Below are 23,253 nucleotides of genomic sequence, written 5' to 3'. Positions count from 1 at the left end.
ACAAGAGCAATCATCGAATTTTGTTCGGCAAAAACTTCTCTCCTCCCTCTTTTTATTTTTATTTTTGAATCAGCTCTTAGAAGTTTAATGATTTGGATTTGAAGTTAACAGCATAAGTTAAAATCAAGATTGTTTTAAAGGTATGCTTTTGAAAAAAAAAAAACTTTATTCATGTCATGAATACATGTCTCAGCTATACTTTATTTTCTTTGACGGATAAGAATTGACTTCATTTCTGTCTTCAGATTAAAAAAAAAAAAAAGGGTTTTTAAATCTCCATTTCAGTCTACAATCAAAAGCTATTTTATTCATTTTATATTTGTTTCTGGCTACTAAGGGTTTAGAAATTTTGATATTTTTTAGTTTTATTTATTTTAATATCATTTTGTTTAAAGAATTATCCTTTACATATATATTTTTTAATTTTCTTTTCATTGGGTAATATATCAATTTCATGGATTATATATCAATTTCATGGATTTTTTTTTTATCTATTTCAACTTTTAATATTAGATATATTGGAAGTAAATTTTGTTATTGCTTTATATAAATTTATTCTGATTTTATGATTTATATTGTAATTTTAACAAGTTAGCCTGAGTTTAATTAGATTATTTTTTTTACTGTTTTTCTAGTTGATATTTTATTTTTAATTCCATCGTTCAACATTAAGTTGGTTAGAAATAGAGCTTTATATATTTTTTATATATATAGGGTTATCACAATGTCATAACATGAGTCATGGTTTTGGCAGGTTTCTTAACCTTGTTTGTTTTTTTAATTGAATATTTTTTTAATTGGGTTCATGATTTTTTTCAATTTGCTTTATAGAAGGTTACGCTGATTTCTTGACTTGAATTGCAGGTTTGACATATTAACTTGAAATGATTTTGTTTATTTTTTTTGTTTATTTTTTAATTTAATATTTTTTTTTTCAATTTCACCCTCCTATAAATAATTATTTTTTTATATACAATCTCTTCATTTAATATTAGATTGTTTGGAATTGAGCTTCGTAATTTTTTAAATTTTTTTATGTGAAGTTTATCCCGGTCTCATGGATTTAGTCTCCCTCTCTCGATTTCAACTTTCAACTTTAAATATGCTGTAAATGAAACTTTGTAATTTTCCTATTTATTTTTTCATTAAGTTATATTAATCTTGTGACCTATGTCGCAAACTTAACAATTTAATATAAATTGACTTGTTTTTTTTTAATCTTTCAGTACCAGGTTAGTTGGAAATTGGACTTCTTAATCCCATAAAGTAATCCTGATTTCATGACATGAGTTATTAGTTTAATAGGTTAACTCAAGTTGTTTTTTGTTATTTTTTAATTTAATTTTTATTTTATTTTATCATTAAATATTAAATTGATCAAGAATTAGACTTTATAATTTATTTTGATTTGTTTTATGTAGCGTCATCATGGTCGTATGATCGGGGTAAAAAATTTAAAAAATTAATCCGTGTCGATCTAATATACTATCATTTTAATATTTAAAAACAAATATCATCCTATATATTGACATATCAATAGTAAAAAAAAATAAAATTAAAATATACATCCTATTTAAAAAATATATATATTTTTTACGATAAAACATGTAAGCAATGATTAAATATATTTTTTTACGTTAAAGAAACTCATTTGACCCATAAGCTACATGCATTAATATAATCTAGTTTGTCTCGTGATTTGAAAGCACTCCATTTGGACCTGTAAGCTAGCAGGCTATGCCCAAAAACCCAACCTTGAAACATCCCCAAAAAGAACAATTCCCGCGCCAAAACGCAACGTAACAGTGCAAATTCCCTCCCAACTAGTACGGAGAATCCAGGTTTTTGAAATCGCAAATCAGCGAGTTAAAGGCACGAATCAACTCAATAACTCAAACGAAGACTCACTAATGGACATAGAAAATCAAGACCCGTTTCAAGCATTCATCGATCACGCCAGGTCCGTTTTATCTCCCGTTGAAGGCGACGAAGATGAAGAAATTTACGATCCGAGTACAAACGGATCTGAGTCCACCGGACCGGGTTGGAGCTGGATCGCGAGTCGGATCCTCAAAACTTGTATCGCTTACTCAAGTGGTGTCACTTCTGCTATTCTCCTTTCAGATCTCTCTCAAGTAATTATTAGGGTTCCTTTTAATAAATTATTACTATATTGTTTTCGTTACTTAAGAGTTCTTTTACTTATTATAATGTGATCGATTTGTTTTGAAGGCGTGGAGCGAGCAACGGCGGAGCGGCGTATCGAAGAAGAGACCGGAAATCATCAGTCATTTAAAGAAGAAACACAGGAGAAATAAGTTAGCAAATACCGTGACTATTGATTCTGTTTATGAGAAGAATTTTCTGTCTTTAAATAGTGTTTTGGAAGCTGTTATTGTCGATGCTTTTGTTCTACCAGGTACTGAAAAAAAAAAAGAATTAGAGCATCTAGTTTTAGGATGATAGAGATATTGTTATGGAATTAATTTTGGTGTTTATTGTTTAGGGACGAATATTTATATGCTTACTTTAGGGGATTTTTGGAGCTCGAATACTATCGAACTTTATCTCCACCGAAGGTAAATCACTGTCCAATTTAGCGTACCTTATCATGGTTGATGTGCCTTAATTGTTCTAGTGATGTGGTTTACACGGTTCATATAATTATGTAGGTGTCACATTTTTGTAATTTATGCCCTATTTGTGACTTCTTTCATTGGAAACCATACTTTTCTATTCTTGGATTAGTGTGGATTTTCTAGTTATACAGACTGCTAATATATGCTTTTGGTGGTTTAATTTTTTCGTCTTCCCCATCGTGGTTTGCTTGTGTATCAGATGATTATTGTTATTTGTGAATCTACAGTTTTATCTGAAGCTTAGGTTGTGCTACTTTTTTATGTAGATACTATGACTTGGTGGATCCTCACAGTGGGATTTTGAAAAGAGGGAGGGAAATTTTCCTCACAGGATGCTATCTTCGAACAGCCAGAGAAGGAGCTGGTTCTACCCGGCTTTTGCCGACAGAATATCTTGTGATATTGTTAGATGATGTAACTGCCAACATGTCCTTCTCTGTTGTTTTCTCTTCGGCTTCTGTTTTCAATGGAAATTCAAACAAGAATCAACTTTTGTCCTTTGTTTTTATATATAGATAATGTGTCGGGGATCCTCTGTAGCATTTAACTTGATTTTCTACATTGCAGGATCAGGATGATGATGCTATGCTGATAGCAGCTCAGTTTTGTTCAGATTCTTTCTCTTCCATTTCGTTTAATGAGGCAAGCACCGGGGTTCCGTATTCATTATATGCAAGGTGAGTTTTGTTTTTTGTTTTTTATTGCTCAACCTTGTGCTGGCTTGTTGCAAGATTGGGTTTAATTTTGTCTCAAGTTCTTAAACTTGATTGTTCACAAAAGTTCATGCTTATTCATTTATATGAGAGTTGAAGAAAACGATAAAATCGGTTTCCTGACAGAAAAGCTGCTAAATGAACACAAGTTTTTTTTTCCTTTCCTGAACAATAAATGTTATAACCAAGGATGACCAGGGTTATTTGTTGTAATGCTTCAAGAAACAGTATATAGTTCAGAAATTTCTTACCATTGTTCCATTCTATATGCAGGATCGAATCTATTCAGTCAAAGGAAATTCAAGGAATATCTGGTAGTGTAAAGAGGAAAGAAATCACTCTTGTTGATAACGATGGTGTCAGGCTAGAATTTCTCTTGTGGGGAGAGCAGGTTCTCCTTGCCAATCTTTTCAGGTAAGCTCTTTCCACTGGACTTTTTCAGTGTTCATATTGTATTTTCTTCTGTTGATGCCTATAAGCTGTGGTGCTATGCCCTTGCAGTGTTGGAAGTATGCTTGCACTTGATAGACCATATATTGCAAGTTCTGCAGAGAGTGCCATTGAAACAAGCCATGAACTTTGTCTTGAATATGGTAGTGCAACACAACTGTTTTTGGTACCTTTCCTGCAACACGAGGAACAGGTAAGTCAACAGTGATTTTTTAATGATATATTATCATTTGGAATTCAGAGCTAACTTCTGTCTTACTTTGTTTATCAGGTATATATACCTTCGACACAGAACCGATATCAGGGCTCAAGACTGATGAGTACGGTAGATCCTGCTCAGGGTTTTAAGGTTTCACAAGTGGCATTGCCCTGTGATTCTCAGGGGTCCGTTGACTTCAGTAGCTATCCTTTTCAAGTGAGTATCTCTAACTCCTCATTCAAGCAGATGGCCTACATGTCTTTATCTTTCGGGAGTCAGCAGCACGTGTCCATTGAAGAATGCATCAATTTGAATGTGATTGGTTTCTAGTTCTCCAAGTGCTGACATTATAACTAGTTGTCACTGGTTTCTTATACCCAGAGAACATTAGGGCATAAATTATGTAGAATATCACCATTGCTGTTTTTGTTGTGAATAGGAGGAAACATATTATCTCCTTTTTTTTTTTTTGCTCTGCTTCAAGTATAATGCCCTCCTATCTGCACTCATTTTTGTTTCAGTATAATTTTCTTGCTTGAAGGATGTAAATGGTAGACCTCAGAGATAATGCTTTTATGTAGCTTCCTTTTCATACATGCCATCTTTTATTAATTCGATTGTTATTAGTAACTCTTCTCACTTTTTCGAAGTGCTGCAGTCATTTGTAACTGACCTTCATGACAAGATGACCAGCGTCAGCCTCTATGGTGTTGTTACAGACATTTTCCGTGAAAGAAACACTCCAGAAGTTATTTTCTCCTTAAAAATTGAAGATGCAACGGGAGCAATTTGGGCAAAGCTACACTTTGCTAGATCCTGGTATCAAGAACGAGCATAATCAATACTGTGGGCTATATGACAAATTGATTCCCTCTAGAAGTTAATTCTTTTACATACTAACCTGCTTCTCAGGTCATTTGGGAGATTGGGTATTGGTCACACAGTATATTTAGCTGGATTGTCGTGCCATTTGAGAAAACATAGTGGGTGAGTATGTTGAAAATATAGTCACTTATCTTCGTTAATTGAAGCTGATTAGCATACGTGTATTAGGTGGATGAGTTTCTGTTGTTTCGAGTCCATTCTGGCTGTTTATTGTCTTACAAGAATCTCTTTTCATCATTGTTTACTTCACTTGCAGCCTTGAAGCAACATGGTATGATAATGCAGCAGGGGCCTTCTTCGTAAACCTTAGTTGCTTGCCAGCATTGCTGAACTCGTCTTGTCTTCATAAGTTGTCATGCCTCTCTGATCTATCCAGTGAAGCCAGTTGTACATATGTAGGTTCTCACCATTAGTGGCTTGGGTTTCCTATTCTTGAATGATCTTTTTACTTATGTTTCTATATGCTTATTGTTGTCTATTCTGAGTCAGCTTGAATGACTTTAATTTCCTAGATATGACCACAACATACAACAAATTGCTTGCCCAAATGTAATAGGGGTAAAAGAAGTAATCATTTCATTGTGGTAATGGCATGCATAGTGGTGACAGAGAATCTCCCAACCCCATTTCAAATTTATGCAGTCATTAGCAATACAACCACCATTATTTGACAACTATATTTGACTATCTCAACTTTCCTTTGTTATACTAAAGTTTCAAGGACCTTGAGGTTCAGTATTGTTGATATAGTAAACCATTTGTTGGATGTTTGTCTTGAATGAAAAGGGAGTGTTTATGCTTTCATCTGCTAATCCTGTTATTTTTCCAAAAACATGTTAACAGATTTGTCGAGTTCGACTTGACCAAGTTGATCAGTGTCATGTGAATACAAGATTTTCACATTCTCTTTGTGGTCATGTTGTCAACAAGATGCCTAGTGGGGATGTTGAATGCAGCTTCTGTCATTGTAATTGTGATGCTGAAGTTGTGCGCACATTCCACCTGAAAATCACTCTTGCAGATGAGACTGGAAAGATGTTTGCTTGGTGCATCGGTCAAACTGCTACAGAGTTGCTTCAGATATCCCCCGATGAATTTTATGATCTTCCCGAGGTAAGGACCAAGCTCACCGATTCATTTTATTACACAACACGAGACGGCTTCTTGCTTCTGTTCTACGAACTTGTCTGTATGTGATGGTATCAAAATGATGTCATTTGCATGTATGCATATTAGACATGCACATTTGCATCCACTCATGCATGCATAGATTAAGGCATTAAGCATGGTAATTTTTTGAACAATAATAAATATTAAAAGAAATTTCCCAATCATTTTTGGTGCAATTCATGGCTGTCCAATTTGCTGCTCCATGCTCAACCGAGGAACGGTTCCAGCTGTTTCCTAGGTTCCTCGGTTGACAAACCTATTTCCATGACACTTGAACAGTTAAGCAGGAGATGACAATCTGAAGTGCTGAATGTAATTGTAAGCATAGTGACCACCTCAAAATCTAGTTACGAAGAATCTCTTGGACTATAATTCTTTTATTTGGAAAGGTTGTAGTTGCTCACTTCATTATCGATTATTCGTATGTATTACAGGATGAGCAATTCATGTATCCTTCATCTCTAGAGAATGAGAGCTTCATAGTTGCATTAGTGAATTGCCAGGGGCAGGGTTATGGATTCAGTCAGAGTATAACCCAGGAGGCTGATGCAATTCCGTGGGAGATCACTCGTGCATTAAGGTGTGAATAGTATTGGATAGAAAACAATTTGCACTGAGATTTCCTGAAAATATAGCAAGAATCACGCTCAGCATGGATGCGGTTTCTCTGTGATCCTTGAACAATATAAGAAGGCAAGTAGGCAATCATGCCATGGCTGTCAGTTAGGTGTAAAAGTGCAGCAACTTTTTTTATTTTTATTTCCTTAAAAATTCATCCTTCTTTTTTTAATTTTTAAGAGCATCCTACTGCTTTGAAACGATGCTGTTCCATCATCATAGTGCACGTGATTAATTTGCAAATTCTTATTTTTGTTTACTTTCACGTTTAAAAGTATTTCTGAAAAAAATATATTTATTTTTTATTTTTTTTATTTTAAATTAATTTTTTAGTATTTTTAGATTGTTTTGATGTATTAATATTAAAAATAATTTTAAAAAAATTAAAAAATATTATTTTAATATATTTTTAAATAAAAAATATTTTAAAAAACAACCATCAATATACTTTCAAACATGTATATTTCAAACATCTGTCCATTTAAAATCAGGAGAACGAGACGCGAATTGACTGGATTTTACCTTGAGAAACGCTGACATCTTATTTCTTAATCGAGACATTGTTTGCGTAATTTCCTTTAGCGATCCCAATCTAAAATTCAATTAGTAATGCAACACCATATTGAATGCAAAAACGTAGTTTTAAAAAACCACGTATGAAATTCGAAATACTGTTTCCCTGTCAAGGTAGCTTATGAGGTTCATGAAACGTATCTCCTCTTTTTTAGGTTTAGGTTTAGGTGTGTTTGGAATCTCAATTTTTTTTTTTTAATTTTTTTTTTTATGTTTTTGAATTGTTTTAATAATATATTAATACAAAAACTAATTTTTTAAAAATAATTTTTTTTTATTTTAATGTGGAATTGAAAGTACTTGCTATTCTGAACAAAATACATGTTAACTAAAGCTTAATATTTTTACATCTAAATATCAAAAATATTTTTTTAAAAAATAAAAAAATATTAATTTAAAATATTTTTAAATAAAAAGTATTTTGAAAAACTATTATTATTACAGTCACAAACACCAGTAAATCAGAATCATTAGGTTTATATTGTATACAAAATTTAGCTTAAAAAAGTATTGAGCATCTTCATGAAAACGAGATTGAAATGCATCTTGATTTCCAATCAGATAAAAGTTGTGAGTTAAGGATGCTAGAAAATTGCGGTTCTGAACAATGGGAAGTCGAGATCACAAAAATCATAGTTATTGGTGAAACGGATGAACAAGTGGTGGCGATCCTCAAAGGATCACCCTCAGTCCTTTCAACCACTAGTGCTGCTAGAGTTTTGTTCTGATAGGATCTTCAAAACATTGATCAGCGCTCGTAGCCTATCCCATATGTTCAGGCCATAGAGAGCTTCCACAAGAGACTGCTGGAACTCAAAGCCATTCTCCCCAACAGGATACTATTAACAGCCAAGAGTCTAAGTATCAGTAATTCCAGCATATCATGATTATGCAGGTTTCTGCTTTCACCCCCTCCCCTGGTTCAAGCAACAAAGCAGAACCTCAGGTTTCCATGTTGTGAGTTTTTACATTCTTTAAAAACAATCAAGTGGATACATTTATTATTAAACAAACTCTTCTAAAGAGCATCGATGCCTTTCTGCTTGTCTTGATTTCTTTTCTTTTATTCTTTTATATTTTCACACACGTTTCCTTGGGACAAATTTCTGTAATAAAAGGTAAAGAACTGTCACTAAATTCTTGGATTTGCTCTCAAGTAATCAGTTTAACTTTATTTTGAATAGAGCCACACGCTTTCTGCAACAGTTTCGAGGATGCCTTTCTGCTTGGAATGCAAACACTAATAATCTATTCCTTTCATTCACCAAGTCATTTGGATTCTTTTATATCTCGCGAGTATGGTCTATATATACTAAACTCAACATTATAGCAAATGAATACCTTTTACTTTGGCATCTGGTAGTGGCCGAGTAAACACCATAAGGGCTAGGTCAGCTTCTCCTTGTTGGAAGTAATTCCTCGAGAAACTCTACAGCCACAACAGCAAGGTACATGGCCCTAAAACATACGTTTTTTATTTTCCTTGTGAGGTTTTGCTTCCACATAGCGTGTCTAAAGTTTTGCCAAAAAGTATATCAAGCAAACCCATGCAAGCAAACTTTTTTTACCTGCTGAGAAGGCGGGGGGGATTAAACAAGAACTTAAGATCCTGGATTGTTTTAAGATCCAGATTTCTGTTTTGAGTATCTTTTTCCATCTAATGCAGTATCAAAAAAAAATCTGCTACCTGTCAAGAAACCGATAGTCTCACCAGTTGTAGAGGAGACATTTTCACAAAGCTGCAATTGCAGGTTGCTTTGAGTTCATTTGACCATGGAGATTTCCGATTCATCTGCAAGGCAGACGCGAAACGGAGACCATATTTCAATTGACATCAGGCATGGCGACCATCTCTTAGCTTCTATCAGAAGAAAAATGGAGACGATTTCTTGTTCGCATTCCATTTGCAGGGTCAAGGAAAACATTCGCAATGCAAATAAGAAGGCATACATCCCTGACAAAGTTTCAATTGGTCCATACCACCATGGCAAGCAAGGATTGGAAACCATGGAAGAGCACAAGTGGCGGTACATGGATGCACTCCTCAGTCGAAAGCCAGACCTGGAAGCATCCCTGGATGATTGTCTCACAGCTCTAAGGGAGGTGGAACATAGAGCACGTGCATGCTATGAAGAAGAGATCAACGTCACAGATGATGAATTCCTGCAAATGATGTTAGTTGATGGTTGTTTCATCATTGAACTCTTCCTGAAGTACTCTATAAAGAGTTTAAGACGCCGCAATGATCCTGTATTCACCACTCCTGGAATGCTCTTCGATTTGAGATCCAATTTGATGTTACTAGAAAATCAAATTCCCTTATTCATTCTTCAAAGACTATTTGAAGTGGTCCCAACTCCTAAACAATGCACGCATTCCCTCGCCACGCTCGCCTTTCATTTCTTCAAGTATATGATTCCAGGAGATCCACAAATCCATCAGCAGAAGTTTAACCAGGAAGGGAACCATATACTCGACTTAATCTGCCACTGTCTGCTTCCAAGATACCCAAGAGTGCCGGGAACCAAGTCAGATCAGAAACATTTTCGTTGCGCAACAGAACTCCAAGCTGCAGGAATTAGGATCAAGAGGGCCAGAACAAAAAACTTATTGGACATAAAGTTTGTCAGCGGGGTCCTTGAAATCCCAAATGTACTAATCCATCAATACACGGAAAGTCTCTTCAAGAATCTCATTGCGCTAGAGCATTGTTCAGGTGACAGTGTGCAACACATCACCTCCTACGTTTTTCTCATGAAGAGCCTAATTGGAAGTGACGAAGATGTGAAGTTACTTAAAAAAAAAGACATCCTCACAAACTATGATGTCAACGAGAAAGAGGTTGCTAAACTGTTTGAGAAGTCATGTGAGGAGGTGAATTTGAATGAATCTTATTATGATGGGTTGTTTGAACAAGTGAAAGGGCATAAAAGCACCAGGAAGACTTGGCATCTACGGTCTGAGGAATTTAAGCGAAGTTATCGTAGAAACCCATTACACTCTTGTACATAGCCATAAATTTTACTCTTGTACATAGCCATAAATTTTACACAGGCAAACTTCAAAAACCCATTACACGACCGACGAAGATCCCAACAGAAGAAAGCTTCCATATATCTTGATTACAAATAAATCAAAGCCCATAAATAAATGAGAGATTTAAAAAACAAGTTAGGTGGGTTTAGTGGATTTGAGTTTTGATGCAGGGGGGATACACGGTGATAAGAACGTTGAAGGAGGACCCAAGACAGGGTGGATTAGAGTTTCCACTGAGGCTGCTCTCCGACGTTAGTCTCGATTCTCGCGTGGCGTAGAAAAGACTAGACTCCCGGCCCTCCCCGAGTGAAAGTTGCCACTTGGCCAGATGATCTGTTTATTTTTCGCTTACAGAGCGTGCGGCTGTGCACGGTTGTCTCGCACCGAATTACGGGTGATAATTGTGTATTTGACTAACTAACCTAGATTAATTAATTTTAATTTAGATTGATTTATTATATTATTTCTTAATATTTTAAAACGATATTCATTCTGTTGTTTTTTTAATATTTTGAAAAAATTTCTTTCAATACATGTCAGATTTTGAATTTATAAATTATTTTTAAAAAATATATATATTAATAATGTTTAAATATTTTTATTGCATTTGAAAAAAAAAATTGAGATGCGACATAACACCTACCAGTCTAGTTAATTAAAAAAAAAAAGTGGACAAGTCACTGGAGTCGAGGGCCTGTATCCAAAGGGAAGCCCATTGAAATGGATACCAAATATTGATCAAAACCAATTATCAATTAAAACCAAATATTGATTTTTTTTTCCCATATCTTATACGTGTAATATTATTATAAGAATGAGGTCCATTATAAGAGCATATAGTATTAAGTGGAACTTAATATATAGTTTCTAATTAATATATTATTAAAGAGGCACAGAGAAGTGGCGACACACCACAACTCGTCCCCGATAATTTTGTTGGTGTGAGTACAAGTTGCAAAAATCAATCTATTTACAATTTTGTGATTTTTAAAAAAAAATTCATGTATTTTTTCTTGATTTTATTATTCTTCGGTATTGAATTAATGATAAATTATTTTTTGTTTTTTTTATCATGTATTAAGCTAAAATAAATAATTTGACCCAGTGAAATTCATAATTCTAGTGGAAACTTTTGCGGGTTAACTAGAGTTAACCTGGTCTATTTCTTTGCTATTTTTACTTCGAACTTGTCAGCTAGCAAGGTTATGTTAAAATAATTCTCACATGATTTAATTTTAAACTCCGACTAAGTAAAGACTCGGATGGAGAATTATTAAATTTGAATTATTATATCAAATTTAATAATGATGATAAAAATTTTCAAATAATTTAAATATTTTTTTTTATTTTGATATTTTTTTAATCCAACTTGCTGATGGTGGTAGGGCAGGAAATGAATTAATATAAGATAAACTTCCATCAATAAACTTAAATCAAGTTCGATTCATAGTTAGCTGAACTTGCTGTCGTTAACGTTAGAAAAATAATAATCCTGCAGGTTCTATAAATTCACAACTCAACACAGTTGGATTACTAGTCACCATAAGTGAACTCGAATAATTACTGACAAACTTGTTTATAGTTTTTTAAAATATTTTTTTATTTAAAAATATATTAAAATAATATTTTTTATTTTTTAAAATTTATTTTTGATATCAACACATTAAAATGGTTTATAAATATCAAAAAATTGTTTGAAGCATGGAAAAAAATAAAATAAAATATAATTTCTTTCAAAAATATTTTTAAAATATAAAAACAAACATGCTCAATTATAATGAGAGATAATCGAAAGAATTTATAGTTTAGGGACTAGTGAGTGTCATGCATGGATGGATGCCTTGTTTTTAGTTAAAACTAGATCATCGCCGCATGTTTCGCCATGTTAGATCAAAGCTTTTTTAATGTAAAAAAAACTCAGGTAAATGCTAATGTGTTTTTCTAGCAGAAAAATAAAAAAATTTCCGTGTGAGGGTAGAGCCAATGTAACTTGATTGATGTGGCAAGTTCAAAACAATTCGAATGATCAATAAAAACATAATTTGACACAAAAAAATCTAGGACATCATCTTTTTTTAAGTATTGAAATGACAATATATTGGATTAACCCGAATTTAGGCTGTCAAATCCACAACCCTAGTCATTAAACAATGATAACCCCATAAAACAGAAGTCGAAACAAATTATGAAACCTAATTCACAATCAATCAAATGTTGAAGGATGAGATTGAAAAAATAATAATAAGAAAAGAGAATCTAAAGAAAAACTCAAGTTAACTTGTCAACCCGTAACCCAGATTATGAGATCAAGATAACCTCATAGAAAGCAAATCAAAATAAATTATGAAACTCAATTTATAATCAACTTAGTGTTGTATAATAAAATAAAAAAATCAATTTTAAAAAAAATAAAAAACTCAAGTTAACCCGGCAAATCCATGTCACGGGTTACAAGACTAGAATAATCTCATAGAAAGCAAATCGAAAAATCAATCCAAGTTAACAAGGGTTAACTTGCGAAACCCGCGATCTAAGTTATGAGATTGAAATACCCTTGTAGAAAGCAATTCAAAACAAACTATGAAGTAGAATTCTCATTCAACCCAATGTTGAAGGGTAAGAATGAAAAAAATCAATTAAAACATTATAAGAAATGATACGAGTCAACTCGGGTTAACTTGCCAAACCAATAACACAAGTCATGAGACTGAGATAACCTTGTAGAAAACAAACTGAAATAATGACTTAGGTCAACCTTGGTTAACCCGCTAAATCTACAACCTGGGTCATGAGGTTGAGATAGCCTCATTCATACAATCAAATTGAAACAAATTATGCAGCGCAATTCCCAATTAACTAAATGTTTGAGTGATGAAATTATTTTTTAAAAAAAATGATTAGAAAAATGATTAAAATCAACTTAGATTAACTTTCCAAACTTGTGATTTGAGTTATGAAATCAAAATAACCTCATAAAAATAAATTAAAATAAATCACGAAGTCTGATTCACAATTAACACAATATTAAAAGATGAAATTAAAAAAAAAATTAAAATAAAATGAGTAAATTGGGTTAATTATTAAGTTTATAACATGAATCATAAGACTTAGATAACCTTTAAAAAGTAAATTAAAACAAACTGCGAAGATCAATCATTAACAAATTAAATGTTGAATGGTAAAATTAAAATTGAAAAAAAAGGGGTTAAACCGTTAAATTTATAACCGTTATGAGATTATGATAACATTGTAAAAAAATAAATCGAAACAAATTATAAAATTTAATTTTTAACAAATTAATTATTAAAAAATAAAAATAAAAATAAAAAATATTAATAAAATATAATATTAAAATAAATAAAATTTTGTGAGGTGGTATACAAATAAAAAAATATTTTCTTAAGTGTTCTGCTAACCAATAATTAACATTAAAAAAAGAATACAGATAAAAAACTATTAAAACTAATAACGTGGAGGTTCACCTCTTTGGTGCTCTGTTAATAATAATAATTGATTAACATTACCGTGGTCTTTGAAATATCATAAGAGGTTGAGAAGAGAGAGAAGAAAAAAAAGAAGAAGAAAACCAAAACTGACCACCAGAGAGAGAGAGAGAGAGAGAGAGAGAGAGAGAGAGATGGCAGGAGAGAAGATAGTGGGTGTAGCCGTTGATTTCTCATCATGCAGCAGGAAAGCACTAAAATGGGCCGCGGATAACATTATCCGTGACGGGGATCACCTTGTCCTGGTCATTGTACAACCTGAAGGTTACTATGAAGATGGCGAGATGCAGCTCTGGGAAGTCACCGGATCACGTATGTATCTTCTCTGTCTCTTCTTCTGTTTTTTTTTTTTTTTAATATGTTACTTTCTGTTTGTTTTCCGGGAAAATCTTTCATTTTTGAAAGAAATGCGTTGTCGTGTGTTATTAGGACGATTCGTCTAAGGATGGAATATTCCATCGGTTGTTTTGTTCTTAGTATTTTTCTCTCCTTTGATGTTCATCTCTTCCTTTTCCTTTTATATTTGTTATTTTCTTGGAATTTCTGACTCTTCAAATTAACAAAAAGGAAAAGTTTCAATTTAATTTGGATAATTTGACTGCCATTTTACTGGGTTTGATGTAATGGGAGTTTTGTGATTGTTATATCTGTTGACCGTTGGTCATATTTTGTGCTTGTGTTATTTATCTTGATTCTAAAGGGTGTTCGTTTACTTGCTTTCTCTGCAGCTATGATCCCTCTATCAGAGTTTTCTGATCCCGTGACCATGAAGAAATACGGGTTGAAGCCTGATCCTGAAACTCTTGATCTTCTCAACACTGTTGCTCACCAGAAAGAGGTTTGCATATAAGCATAATCATCGTCAAAATCATGGATTAATCATTAATTAAGTTAATTATTGTGATAATATTGCAAGTCCTAAAAATAGAGTATTAACCATGTTGTCGAATTGTAAGTAGATCGTTGTGGTGCTGAAGATCTACTGGGGAGACCCTCGTGAAAAGATATGTGAAGCAATTGATAAGATCCCTTTGAGTTGCCTTGTAATTGGCAACAGAGGACTTGGCAAGGTTAAGAGGTACAATAATCCCATCATAGATTTGGCTTCAATTCGTTGATTCATTAAACTGTAACGTGGATTCTTTATATTTTCTGTGTTTGTCTTCAATGGAAATCAATTTAATTCTTGCGATGTCGCATACTTTCAATTGGCTAATGATGTGAAGTCAATGAGCCATGATATGAAGCATGTTAGACCTTTTCAATTTGGACTTTGCAGGCAAGAATGTTTTAGATAAGGTTTTCCTATCCTGTTTGTTCACTGCATACACAGTGATGAACGGAAAGAATTTTCTGAGGCACATCGAATTTTTCTTTTTCCACGTCTAGTATTGAAAAGAAAACTGCTTTTAAACAATGGGCCCAAGTGCTGTTTTCCTTTTTTCGTGCTTGTGGTCAGATCTCTAATGGTAGTGATATAGAAAGAGATGGAGGTAGATATTCTGTGTTCAACTTGTAGCAGCTAGCGTTGTTTAAGTTCTTTTGGGCAATAATTGAGGTCCCTTGGCTAGACTGCCTGACCTAACTTGAACATGGATTTTTTTTTTTAATTGTTGTTTGTTTGTACTTTTGCAGGGCCATCATGGGTAGTGTAAGCAACTATGTGGTGAATAATGGATCCTGCCCTATTACTGTTGTGAAGCAGTCGGACCACGAACAGTAAGCCCATTTACCCTTTCCACGAGGGATAATCGCTATGTTCTCTTTGGATTGAGCTTGGATTTCTTTTGCTGTCTAGGAGCTTAATTTGCATGGCATGTGAAATTATGCTGTATCAAATAAGGATTGTTGAATGTTGTTTGTTACTTGTTGAAGTTGGAAAGATTTCCGAACAGTGTGTAGAGCTCACAGACCCCATCAAATGTTAACAGCTCTCTGCATTCTAAACATACATGAAGCGGAATTATCCAACGTGTGATGGTGCTAATAGATAGGCTCACCCACCATGTTAATAACGAGATCGATAGAAGCGATGGTTAAATCCTTAGTAGTATTCGGAGAGGATCGCTTCAAGTCAATATTCTAATCGACAAAACAATTGAAGTTGTTTTGTCGAAGGGCTATTTTTCGGTTAAATATTATACCATCGGGCACGCTCAGTTACAAGTTCTTTCTTTTAAAACAAAAACAAATACAAATAGTTTCGAAAATATAAAACAAACCATGGTTAAACTCCGTGAAATAATGCTCGTTTCCTTCCAGCAAATCAACTTATTCAAGTCATGAATTCAAAAGATTTTAATTCTCACGATTTTATTCTTTTGTTTAGTATTTAATATGTAAGGGAATATGGGGTTAAATCAGAGGCTTTGATACAAACAACCTCTTCAACTTTCGCATACGAAGTTAATTAATCTTCCGGTATACTTTTATCACTTCTTTCAAGAATATTAAGATGTTCTTTACAAGTTTTGATCCAGAAAAATATTTCAGGGACCACCTTTTCTTATCCCTTGTTCCACTGATTTTACAAACTACAAACCTAATGTTCCAAGTTCCAACACAACATACCAAGCTTAATCATATGGAATCTGAAAAATAATAAAAAGAAACTCCTTTAAAATTCTTCGAAGGAGTTGATATATGATTGCTGTAATCTTCTATCTCCCTTTCTCTCTTGACGAGGCCTCTTTCAAATTCCGTGCTATAATAATTCATAAGCTACTCATTAGGGTCATTCTAGTCTTACATTTGCCGCATAGCGTGTTGAATGTACTAATACCTTGGCTTTAAGCAATGGTCTTGATATAGTCTTCAAATTTCTCCACCCCTTTTCCCCTTTTCAATAAATATCTATACCGTGTTTTTGTGGTGTAAACTGTGCATTATTTGATGCTTAAGTTTTGATGACGCTGATTCTAGGATTCTAGTTTTAAAAAGGGAAATTCTTCGGGAAGAAAGATGTCTGGTGAAAGTGCTGATGTGAACAGAACATTCCATTTTGAAGCAGTTCGAAAGAGTAATCAAGTTCCTAAGAGGCGTGCAATGGATGTGGAATTTGATGAAGATGATAACATAGACGAGGAAGTACCTTACCTTGGAAGACTCAGTGCTTATAAGGAGAGAAAAAGAGAGATATCAATGGTTTCAGATGATAGGCAAGAGGATAAGGATTATGTGCAAGAAGAAGAACCAACATCAGTTGATGAACCTAGATACACAATCAAGAAGCTGGGATTCGTTGGAGGAAGGAATGAATCAACTACAATAACACATAATCAGGCTCTTCAGACAGCCAAAGATGATTTTCTTGTTCCTGGCACCAGTCTTCTTGAGTTCTCAAATGGTTTACCTTCACCCCCTCCTAAAAGGGAGTGTTTCTCTGTCTCTATGTTCTTTGGATCAGTCTCATTTTACATCTTGGATAGGGAATGATATAAGATAAAATTATTTTACACCTTGAGTAATAGTGGCTTGATGCTAAACCTATTTTATTTCCTTTATTGGTCTGTTGATGGCAGAACAAAAGACTAAGCTCTCGAAGTAGAGCAGCAATTAAAGAAAGCTGAGGCTGCACAGAGGCGTAGAATACAATCAAAGAAGGCAGCTAGGGAGGCTGAGGTTTGCTAATCATGCCATATGGTAGTTTTACAACTTATTGGCATTGGATGGGAGAACAGTCTAACTTCATATATTTTAGGCCGAGGCAATCAGAAAAATATGCTGCCTGGATTATGAAAGAAAGAAGGAAGAAAAGATTAAAGAAGCGGCACGATGAAGTGGTTCAGGTATTAGGAAAATAGACAAGCAGCCTCTATCTTCTCCATCCCATGCTCTTTAGCAGCATTCTAATCAAGAATAAATTTTACCTGGTGCAGGCAAAGGCTGCCAAGATGGATCGCTTGGACCAAATACTGTTAGATGGGTCATTGGTCCGACTGGAACTTTGGCTTATTTTCTCTGATGACATTGGTCTGCCACACATATTTAATTCAGTGTCGTGCAGGTACAAGTTCACCTTCTCATCTCCCCAAGTTTTGTCTCTAGAATGCTCTGTAGACCGTAAATGTTGGCAATTTATTTTGCTCTGCAGACTGTAAGTATTGGCATTTTGTTGATTGTTAATTATAACTATCCTTACCTTCTTTGTGGGATTTACAATGTGGCGATTTGATTTGCAGTTATCCTCTACCACATGAAAAATGTGCAGGTCCAAATTGTACAAATGCCTACAAGTATCGAGACTCCTCCATTGTTACAACGCAATACATGAAAAGATGCAACCTTTAATTACCTGCTGATATCGTAACTGTTCTTCCCAGGTCACTGAAAGAAATTGATGGCTGTCTATTTTGTAACCTTGTGTTGCTGCAAAGACAGCATGATTAGTCTCAGCGTGAGGTCGGCTTAGTCAAATATGATTTATAGCATTCCTTTGTCATATATTTTTCTTTTTCAAAATGAATGCACCCCATCATTGAAAGAGAACTCTATGATTGTCCTGTTTCTCCTGGCCCCATAGATTGTTTGGTCAAGGAGGGAGATCCAAATGTCAACAGATAAGTTAATTATGGCCGTCTAAGAGAATGGCTAAGACCCGAATTCAGTTCATTGCAGACTAGTCCTGATTCTCTGCTTTCGGCATGCACACATGTTCATCTCTTGCATTCCTCTAGTAGAAAAATGACCAAGGATGGAAAATTGCGAGGTCCAACAACTTGGATGGTTAGGGTCCTGTGAAGTGCACACGAAGGGGGATTATGTTTATTAGAGACGTTAACAACGATCAAATAAAGATAACTAAAATACTTACAAATTTGTCAATGTAAAGGTAACGCGCCTCCACATTATTAATTAAAACAATGGAGTAAGTAAAACAGATCATGATATATACTAAGAAATACAAGCTCTCTGGATATAAAAATGCTGTGGGTTTTTCTCCCCGTCTTTCTTTTTTCTACAAATCGTTCAATGAAATATCACTGCTTCTAAGATCCATCCATGAAGAGAGCGCCATATCCGCTAGATTTCATAAACTTCTTCAGCAAAAGAACCACAATCGCAATGGTTAGTCCAACAGCAGCCCATGTGAACAACCGATCATCAGCTGGTTTCTGAACCCTGGTCACTGGCCTTTGCAGTAGCTGATCAGTTGGGCCTCTAGCAGGAATCTCTCTGGATACACTGGTTCCTGTAGGACTAGGGTTCACATTAACAGGAGCTTCATGCACTTCTTCGATGACCCTTTCACCTACTTCCTGAATTTCACCAACTGCTGGATTTGGAAGCTCTTCAGCAGCAGCAACTACTCCAGCATCTTGCGCCTGGGCTTCCCCCTCATTGTTGCCAGGGTGTTCTTCAGAACCCTGCACTGAGTTTTGTTGAGGAACAGACGGTGCCTTACCAAGCATGTATTGATGAATCTGAGCCATCAAACAGCTCATTAGCACAAAATGTAACAAAAGAAGAAAAACACAAGTAAAAAATAAGCTCCGACAAACCTCATCAATGAGTTTTTGACGTTCAGGAGTCCCAAATCTTGGTGCTGCTTCACGAGATTTAACAGCCAAAACACGCCTTTCCTCTTTCTTGTAGTCTAGTGAGCCCAATGCACCATTTGGGCTAGTAGGCATGAATGCAATAAGTGCTAGTAGAGCTGTTCGTACTGCCAACCACAATAACCAATACCATGAAACATTAGCCAAATGCAGGGCTACAGTATCAACACCTTTGAACTTTTAAAAAGTATCAGAGACTCGTGTCCTTGAGTGTTAGACCTAAATAAGTGAAGAAAAAGGAAGCTCAAGGTTAACATTTTACACCAGGAATGACTTGTCATTCAGTACACCAAGTCAGCCTTTTCCTAGTTAACATAAAAAATATGACCACAGCCAGTTATATGTTAACATGAAGTAACAAACAGAGAAATATTAGTTCTTCAAGTAAACTGGATAAACAGATAGAGGCCAACAAAATTGTTCTTCTTCAACCAAGGCCTAAACATAGCCTAATCGTAGGGCACGTTTCTGTGTATGATTGGATTGGCATATCAAAATCGAACTCATTCACGCACTTCAATTAACTTAGTTCTAAAGAGAATTCGCCAAATCCTCTTTGCATACCAAATTTAATAAAATCGTCATTAATGCAACCTGATAATTTAGCTATCTATAAACATAATTTGATAAAGCCAACAATAGAAATTAAAAACTTACCACTCCACGATGGCTGCCAATGCTCAGGATGATGATTTGATATGCTTAAGCATATCTTCGTCTGCGTTTCGAAACGCCCATTTGGCTGTCAAAACAAATACAAGAACAAAAAAAGTCATCAACCCATTAAAAATTTCAAAAGAAAAAAGAAAAAAGAACAAGGGTAAAATCTTCATGAGGTATTACCGTCAACAACATAAAAGAAGGAGGCTTAAATGGATACTCAGCAGGCAATTGAATCCTCCCATGATAAATCCCTCCTTCAAATTCAGTCTCTCCTGGTCCTCTTATAGCGAATTGCCACTCAAATATATTCTCCTATTAAAAATGAAAAAGAATATAACAAAAACACAAAATTAATAAATAATTTATTTTCAAATTGAACATACCTCAAGAGGGAGGCTCATGAAATCATCAGATGGGCTCGATTGCATCTCTCTAACTTCCTGTAAAATCCTCTTCACAGATGGATTTTTGAGGTTATACTTGTCCACTGCCATTACTTTCCTTTAGGTCGTCTAATCTGATCTGATCGATCTACAAATACTACCGTTCGATTAGCTGACCAGAGACCGGTCGTATAGAGACTATTTAAGTTCTGTGCGTTGATAAGAACGAAGATTTACAGGAGAAGTTAAATAGATATTTGCATGTGTGTTGGAGCTGGAGCCAACGAAGACGACGATTTTTGTTGACACGTCATTCGATTCATAACTGGTCACGTGGCTTCCTGTTATTGGATTCCATTGCTTGAAGGAATTGTTTATGGGCTGGGGCTGCTTCGAATTGGGCCTCGCTGAAAGGACGGGGTCATGGATAGATTTTTTCCTTCGAAGTTTTAATACGAAGGATATGCTCGAGAACACGGTATTCTCGGTCAAGTGTCAGCGAAAGTTGCCGTGAGGTTATGAATTGTTTGAAGTGTTTGAAGTATTAGAAAATATTTTCTAGTATTTAGCTGAAAAATAAACTTAAAAATAATTTAATAATAGAAAACACTTTCTAATATCCTGAAAAAGTTGAAAAATTGATTAGTGATTTATTTTCAATCTTCCAAAATAGGATTTTCTTTGACATGTTAGACCATTAGATAAACCCATAGCCACAACTCTATTGCCCTCCTTCCTGATCTTCAATTTTTTTAAGTAAGAACCCTCCTTCCTGATCTTCCGTTTTTTTTAAAAGTAAGAACAAGAAGAGGGAATACGCCTAGTGGGGACCGGTTCGAGCCAAAATTAATGTCCCTTGGCATTGTTCGAGATCGAGGAACTTTCCAGTTGTCAGCATCGAGCCCAGGCATTCCAGGTATCATACCCACTGCACCAGGTATAGGACAAAATGTGGGCTCCAGGAATGCCTTGTCAAATATTAGTGAGATAACACCCTTTAAAATATCTGGTGTTGTAATTCCAGAATCAATCGGTTGCCCTTGGAGAAAATCAAGCTTCTATGGTGTCAATTTGTTTAATCCTTTCACTGTCTTCAAAATGCGTTCCTTCTAAGAGAAATTCCCTCTTCGAGCTATCCATAACACTTCAGCCTTGATCAGAGCAGGAGCAGACCCTACCCCTTGATCAGCACTGATTTGAGCCCTTGCAAACTCGAAGTTTAACTGGCCTTGCCTATTTGGAAACTCATTTCCTTGAATTGCTCCCTAAGATCTCTCCTCTCCAAGAGGTCCTGACCTACCAAGCCAATCACGGTAGTGTCTAGCTCATAATAACGACTTTGAGATTGAGGGCTGCCATCTTCGTGGCTCCAAATTTGATGGTCACCAACAAACTCAGACTCAATTTCTTATCTGATTTTCAGAATATCCTCTGGTTATTTTCTATCTCTTCAAGCTGCAAGTCACCAGTCTTGAAGGAGGGAGAATATTGAGAAACATTAGAAAGAGAAGCATAAGCATGGTCAAAGAGAGGGGTGAAGAATCTTGTGCCACGTGAGCCATCACTGCTTCCTCCTCATGATCTCAAGTTTATCACCATATGATCTGCCCCATCAGGAACTGAGTTGTTGCGTCCTTCCCTCTCTGCTGCCTTATTGGCCATGAAAGACTTCAAAGTAGCCATTATAGTATCCAACCGCAAGCTAAATTGTTCATTCTTCTTGGTTTTCCCTGTTGCCATTTCTTATAGTTTTTCATGCAAGTGTTGTATCTGTTTGTCCACCTTCCTACCATGTTCTTCCAATGCTTTGATCCTATTGTTTTTCACCATGGATTACATCGGATGTGTTTACTGTCAACTTCTATTAGCGGCGAAGGACTCTTTGGCTCTGATACCAACGTTCTCACCTTAACAAAGCTAAAGAACTTGAGAATTGAAGAGAGAATTAGAAGAAGAAAAGAAATTTAGGGAGACGTAGAAGAAAGAGAGGGGAGAGAGAACTAATTTCCCTCCCATCCAACTACCTAACACAATCCTAACTAACTCAACCACCCCACTCCTAACTAACTTCACTGCACTTCTTCCTCTTCTGTAACTGTTGCCACTGTCCTGGTGTTCCTTCTGTCAACCAATCCCAGATTCGTAACAAATCCATATCTATCAATTTGAGGGGAGGTCCGTGGAACAAAAAGAAAATCAGCAAGGTTGCAGGTTCAGTTTTTTTTAGGGAGGGTAAACCTAAATTCCTAAACTATCAAAATAAGAAAGCTAGTTTTAATGCAAATAATATATATATATATATATATATATATATATATATATATATATATATAATTTGTTATTTGGTTTGATTAACGGCAGGCCATTCATGTCCGATTAATAGGATGTGTAAGGGTTTTTTTATTTATTTTTAACTTAGCCCCAAGAAATCCACAGGGCTCGAATCCAATGTCACGCGTTAGACAGGCAGACATATGCGACATGCCCAGCCCCTCTCAACCAATTTTTTTTTTCTCCCTGTTTTACAACCTATAATTATTCAATCGCGGAGACCAAGGAAAGAGAACACATTGGGTTGTACCGACCAAAAATTCGAGAAAACATTGCTGCGCTCATACCGCACTCCATCTAATTGCTAGACCAAGCACAATACAGGTTTCTTTAATACCAGTATGATTTTTTATTGCTGCACTATGATATAATCACCTTGCAAATAGCCAAAGGCCAAAAATGTTGATAGTGATATCCCGTCTTGACCTGGTCTGGTCCTGTCTGGTTGTTTCATTGGATAATGACAACCCAGGTGAGTTTTCTTGAAGTCAGAGGACTAACCAAATGAAAAATGCAGAAAAACCTGTCAGAT

The 23,253-nt window shown here is 35.1% G+C and overlaps 5 protein-coding genes across 7 annotated transcripts; 4 read left to right on the top strand and 1 right to left on the bottom strand.

The window, feature by feature from the left end:
• Positions 1 to 1,428: 1,428 nt before the first annotated feature.
• Positions 1,429 to 6,917, top strand: LOC7485819 (uncharacterized). Its single transcript, XM_052456485.1, has 14 exons — positions 1,429 to 1,434; positions 1,707 to 2,135; positions 2,233 to 2,419; positions 2,507 to 2,579; positions 2,906 to 3,053; positions 3,207 to 3,316; positions 3,626 to 3,766; positions 3,854 to 3,995; positions 4,074 to 4,217; positions 4,660 to 4,820; positions 4,914 to 4,988; positions 5,143 to 5,281; positions 5,730 to 5,999; positions 6,491 to 6,917. Exons 1-14 carry the CDS (start codon positions 1,429 to 1,431, stop codon positions 6,644 to 6,646), a joined length of 2,181 nt encoding a protein of 726 aa, XP_052312445.1. The 3' UTR covers positions 6,647 to 6,917.
• Positions 6,918 to 7,734: 817 nt separating this feature from the next.
• Positions 7,735 to 10,754, top strand: LOC7468096 (UPF0481 protein At3g47200). Of its 2 annotated transcripts, none has more exons than XM_002316001.4 (2): positions 7,735 to 8,695; positions 8,999 to 10,754. In XM_002316001.4, exon 2 carries the CDS (start codon positions 9,021 to 9,023, stop codon positions 10,257 to 10,259), a length of 1,239 nt encoding a protein of 412 aa, XP_002316037.4. In that variant the 5' UTR covers positions 7,735 to 8,695; positions 8,999 to 9,020; the 3' UTR covers positions 10,260 to 10,754. The 2 variants fall into 2 exon arrangements, with proteins under 2 accessions (XP_002316037.4, XP_024466016.2); XM_024610248.2 differs by having other exon boundaries at positions 8,914 to 10,754.
• A 3,066-nt stretch (positions 10,755 to 13,820) lies between these two features.
• On the top strand, positions 13,821 to 15,735 carry LOC7468095 (universal stress protein PHOS32). The gene is made up of 4 exons (XM_002316000.4): positions 13,821 to 14,098; positions 14,515 to 14,624; positions 14,746 to 14,864; positions 15,422 to 15,735. The coding sequence occupies exons 1-4, from the start codon at positions 13,921 to 13,923 to the stop codon at positions 15,507 to 15,509; spliced, it is 495 nt and encodes a 164-aa protein (XP_002316036.1). The 5' UTR covers positions 13,821 to 13,920; the 3' UTR covers positions 15,510 to 15,735.
• A 142-nt stretch (positions 15,736 to 15,877) lies between these two features.
• LOC7485818 (uncharacterized) lies at positions 15,878 to 18,397 on the top strand. 2 transcript variants are annotated; one of them, XM_024609827.2, is made up of 3 exons: positions 15,878 to 17,574; positions 17,665 to 17,792; positions 17,968 to 18,397. In XM_024609827.2, exons 1-3 carry the CDS (start codon positions 17,419 to 17,421, stop codon positions 18,074 to 18,076), a joined length of 393 nt encoding a protein of 130 aa, XP_024465595.1. In that variant the 5' UTR covers positions 15,878 to 17,418; the 3' UTR covers positions 18,077 to 18,397. The 2 variants fall into 2 exon arrangements, with proteins under 2 accessions (XP_024465595.1, XP_024465594.1); XM_024609826.2 differs by having other exon boundaries at positions 17,665 to 17,882.
• Positions 18,398 to 18,528: 131 nt separating this feature from the next.
• LOC7485817 (ubiquitin-conjugating enzyme E2 32) lies at positions 18,529 to 20,685 on the bottom strand. Its single transcript, XM_002314905.4, has 5 exons — positions 20,391 to 20,685; positions 20,188 to 20,319; positions 20,002 to 20,086; positions 19,288 to 19,451; positions 18,529 to 19,209 (listed from the first exon to the last, which is right to left on the bottom strand). The coding sequence occupies exons 1-5, from the start codon at positions 20,499 to 20,501 to the stop codon at positions 18,775 to 18,777; spliced, it is 927 nt and encodes a 308-aa protein (XP_002314941.1). The 5' UTR covers positions 20,502 to 20,685; the 3' UTR covers positions 18,529 to 18,774.
• Between the last annotated feature and the right edge of the window lie 2,568 nt (positions 20,686 to 23,253).

This window comes from Populus trichocarpa, chromosome 10, assembly GCF_000002775.5.
Source record: "Populus trichocarpa isolate Nisqually-1 chromosome 10, P.trichocarpa_v4.1, whole genome shotgun sequence".
NCBI lineage: Eukaryota > Viridiplantae > Streptophyta > Magnoliopsida > Malpighiales > Salicaceae > Populus > Populus trichocarpa.
Note: the sequence above shows the minus strand (reverse complement) of the source record. Positions and strands in the feature narration are given on the sequence as shown.

Excerpts from the sequence above, each read along its gene's own strand:
- LOC7485819 (XM_052456485.1), top strand. Across the intron at positions 3,767-3,853 it reads CTCCTTGCCAATCTTTTCAG|TGTTGGAAGTATGCTTGCAC; the intron begins GTAAGCTCTTTC and ends ATGCCCTTGCAG. Across the intron at positions 4,821-4,913 it reads CTACACTTTGCTAGATCCTG|GTCATTTGGGAGATTGGGTA; the intron begins GTATCAAGAACG and ends CCTGCTTCTCAG.
- LOC7468096 (XM_002316001.4), top strand. The coding sequence starts at position 9,021 with ATGGAGATTTCCGATTCATCTGCAAGGCAGACGCGAAACGGAGACCAT.
- LOC7468095 (XM_002316000.4), top strand. The coding sequence starts at position 13,921 with ATGGCAGGAGAGAAGATAGTGGGTGTAGCCGTTGATTTCTCATCATGC. Across the intron at positions 14,625-14,745 it reads CTGTTGCTCACCAGAAAGAG|ATCGTTGTGGTGCTGAAGAT; the intron begins GTTTGCATATAA and ends AATTGTAAGTAG. Across the intron at positions 14,865-15,421 it reads GGACTTGGCAAGGTTAAGAG|GGCCATCATGGGTAGTGTAA; the intron begins GTACAATAATCC and ends GTACTTTTGCAG.
- LOC7485818 (XM_024609826.2), top strand. The coding sequence starts at position 17,419 with ATGCCATATGGTAGTTTTACAACTTATTGGCATTGGATGGGAGAACAG. Across the intron at positions 17,575-17,664 it reads GGCACGATGAAGTGGTTCAG|GCAAAGGCTGCCAAGATGGA; the intron begins GTATTAGGAAAA and ends TACCTGGTGCAG. Across the intron at positions 17,883-17,967 it reads TTTATTTTGCTCTGCAGACT|TTATCCTCTACCACATGAAA; the intron begins GTAAGTATTGGC and ends TTTGATTTGCAG.
- LOC7485817 (XM_002314905.4), bottom strand. The coding sequence starts at position 20,501 with ATGGCAGTGGACAAGTATAACCTCAAAAATCCATCTGTGAAGAGGATT. Across the intron at positions 20,087-20,187 it reads CTTCTTTTATGTTGTTGACG|CCAAATGGGCGTTTCGAAAC; the intron begins GTAATACCTCAT and ends TTGTTTTGACAG. Across the intron at positions 19,452-20,001 it reads TTGGCAGCCATCGTGGAGTG|TACGAACAGCTCTACTAGCA; the intron begins GTAAGTTTTTAA and ends TGTGGTTGGCAG.